General features: G+C 51.9%; 1 protein-coding gene across 7 annotated transcripts in view; it reads left to right on the forward strand.

Moving 5' to 3' along the window:
- The window catches only part of TUBGCP2 (tubulin gamma complex associated protein 2), a 34962-nt gene that overhangs the window by 20542 nt on the left and 11871 nt on the right, over positions 1-2549 (forward strand). For all 7 annotated transcript variants that reach the window (XM_023515613.1, XM_023515617.1, XM_023515614.1 and 4 more), the window contains 3 exons: positions 225-370; positions 1396-1576; positions 1788-1968. In XM_023515613.1, the coding sequence (XP_023371381.1) occupies positions 225-370; positions 1396-1576; positions 1788-1968 (508 nt within the window). The remainder of the gene's footprint in view (positions 1-224; positions 371-1395; positions 1577-1787; positions 1969-2549) is intronic.

The raw sequence follows: 2549 nt of genomic DNA on the forward strand, positions 1-2549 counted from the left end.
AAAAAAAAAAAAAAAAAAGAAAATAAAGACATATAAATTTCCCACCCAGTTCTTTTGACCCCTATGGTCTCCCTGAACTGGGTTAAATACCCCACCAAAGCGAGGTTTACAGACTCACCTGCTCACAGTGGACATGCAGATAGAGCCAGTCAGGCTCTGCTGCAGTGGGTTGTGCCAGAGCCTGTTGGCCTCTGTTCCTGCTGACCCACTCCTGTGGTACTCAGCGAGTTTATGGTTGAGGAACATGAACTGAGGAAGGAGAAGATCCAGGAGGATTACAACGACAAGTACTGGGACCAACGGTACACCGTGGTGCAGCCGCAGATCCCGTCCTTCCTGCAGAAGGTGGCTGGCAAGATCCTCAGCACAGGTGAGAGGCGGGTTTGAGGGGCACAGAGAGCACAGAGTGGGGGTTTGAGGGGTGGGAATGGAAGTGGGCAGGGAGTAGGTTGGCAGCAAAGTTCTCTCTCTAAGGTCCCCGTGGCCATGTATCTGCCTGAGAGTGGGCCAAGGTTCAGGACTGGCCCCTTGCCAGGTTGTGTGTGGGTGCTGATTTTGATTGTGCAGTCTGCACACCAGTTGGTGGTATGTAGGTGACTCCCGGACACGCTAGTGAATATTGTTCTGACCTCTGACCCCAGGAGGCTGTCTCATAGGTAGCTTCTCTCTTTACTTTTGATTTTTAATTTCTAAAATCCCATTATTTCAGTGCATGGTGGCTCATGCTTATAATTGGAGCACTCTGAGAGGCCAAATGGGCGGATCCCTTGAGCTCAGGAGTCTGAAGTTGCTGTGAGCTGTGATAACACCATGGCGTTCTACCTGGGGTGACAGAGTGAGACTGTCAAAAAATAAATAAAAATGAATTAAAATATAAAATAAAATCCCATTATGGCGGCGCCTGTGTCTCAAAGGGGTAGGGTGCCGGCCCCATATGCCGGATATGGCATGTTCAAAGCCGGCCCGGGCCAAAAACTGCAAAAAAAAAAATAATAAAATCCCATTACCACTGTGAGAAAACCCAATGAAGAACATGGACCTGCTGGGCCAGTGACAGTTTTAGTGAACACCACATGGGTTAGGACCCAGCCTAGTGCCTGAGCAAGGTGCAGGGACCTAGCCACTGCCCAGAAGGGGTTGGAGAAGTAGCAGTCAGGTTCTCGTAGACCTTTCAGAAATTGCCTCTGTGTCCAAGCAGAGGTGTCCTGGCACAAAAGGCCTGAGCCATTCACCATTGCTCCTGTCTAGGCCTTGCTATTTCTCCAGGGATCAGCAAGTTTATAGAGCTGTGTCCAGTCCACTCCCCGTGTTTGCATAAAGATGGCTGAGGCTTTAGACCTAAGATTCACTGCATGTCTGACAAAATTTGTACCCCAACTTCCTTTGTCTTTTCAGGGAAATATCTCAACGTGGTCAGAGAATGTGGTCACCATGTCACCTGCCCAGTGGCTAAAGAGATCATCTACACGCTGAAGGAGCGAGCATACGTGGAGCAGATCGAGAAGGCCTTTGACCACGCCAGCAAGGTGCTGCTGGACTTCCTGATGGAGGAAGAGGAGCTGCTGGCCCACTTGAGGTGCTGCCCTGCACAGCCTGCAGGAGGCCTGGGCCTGTGAAGTGGGTCTGCCTCATCTTTGGAGAAGTGGGCATACTGCTGGGTTGTGTCCAACCTAAGACCTGCACCTGTGTGTTGGTAGTGTCTGCCCCATCAGCATGTGTGGGGCCCGCCTCCCCCACCCTCATTGCCATGTCTGTGGAGAAGGATGCTTACCACCCTTCCCACACAGGTCCATCAAGCGCTACTTCCTAATGGACCAGGGCGACTTCTTCGTGCACTTCATGGACCTGACGGAGGAGGAGCTCCGGAAGCCAGTGGAAGACATTGCACCCCCCCGCCTGGAGGCTCTGCTGGAGCTGGCACTGCGCATGAGCACTGCGAACACAGACCCCTTCAAGGACGACCTCAAGGTAGATGTGGGCCCTGAGCCTGTGCTGTGCTACTAGGGGTGGGCCTTGGACAGTGGAGAGCCTTCCTTCCCCACGACTGCAGCAAGGGTGCGTGTGCCTGAACCTGGCTCCCAGGGCCAAGGCTTTCTGCACCTGCATTCATGAGGAATGTGGGTCTGAGGCTCTTTTGTGGTGTCCCTGCCTGGCCTAGTGTCAGGCTAAGGCTGGCCTGGAATAAGTTTGGGAATGCCCCTCCTCTAGTTCTTGGTTTCAAGTGCCTTCTTTTAGACTATTTGGCAAGATCCGCTGTGAAGCCCTCAGGTCCAGAGCTTGTTTTCATTGGGAGGTTTGTCATTATGGCTCGGCCCCCTCCATAGCTGCAGCTCAGGTCAGAGTTTGTTTCTTCTTGGGTCAGCTGTGGAGATTTGTGATTCTGCAGCCCTCTCATCTAGGGTTCCCGTTTGTCAGCTGGAAACACAGTATTCTCTTATAATGCTTTTCATTTCTGTAGGGGTGGTGGTGATCTTCCAGATTTCCTTTCTTTTTTTTTTTTTTTGAGACGGACCCTCAAGCTATCCCCCTGGGTAGAGTGCCATGGCATC

Source organism: Otolemur garnettii, unplaced genomic scaffold, assembly GCF_000181295.1.
Source record: "Otolemur garnettii isolate 467f Iridium unplaced genomic scaffold, OtoGar3 scaffold00075, whole genome shotgun sequence".
NCBI classification, from domain to species: domain Eukaryota; kingdom Metazoa; phylum Chordata; class Mammalia; order Primates; family Galagidae; genus Otolemur; species Otolemur garnettii.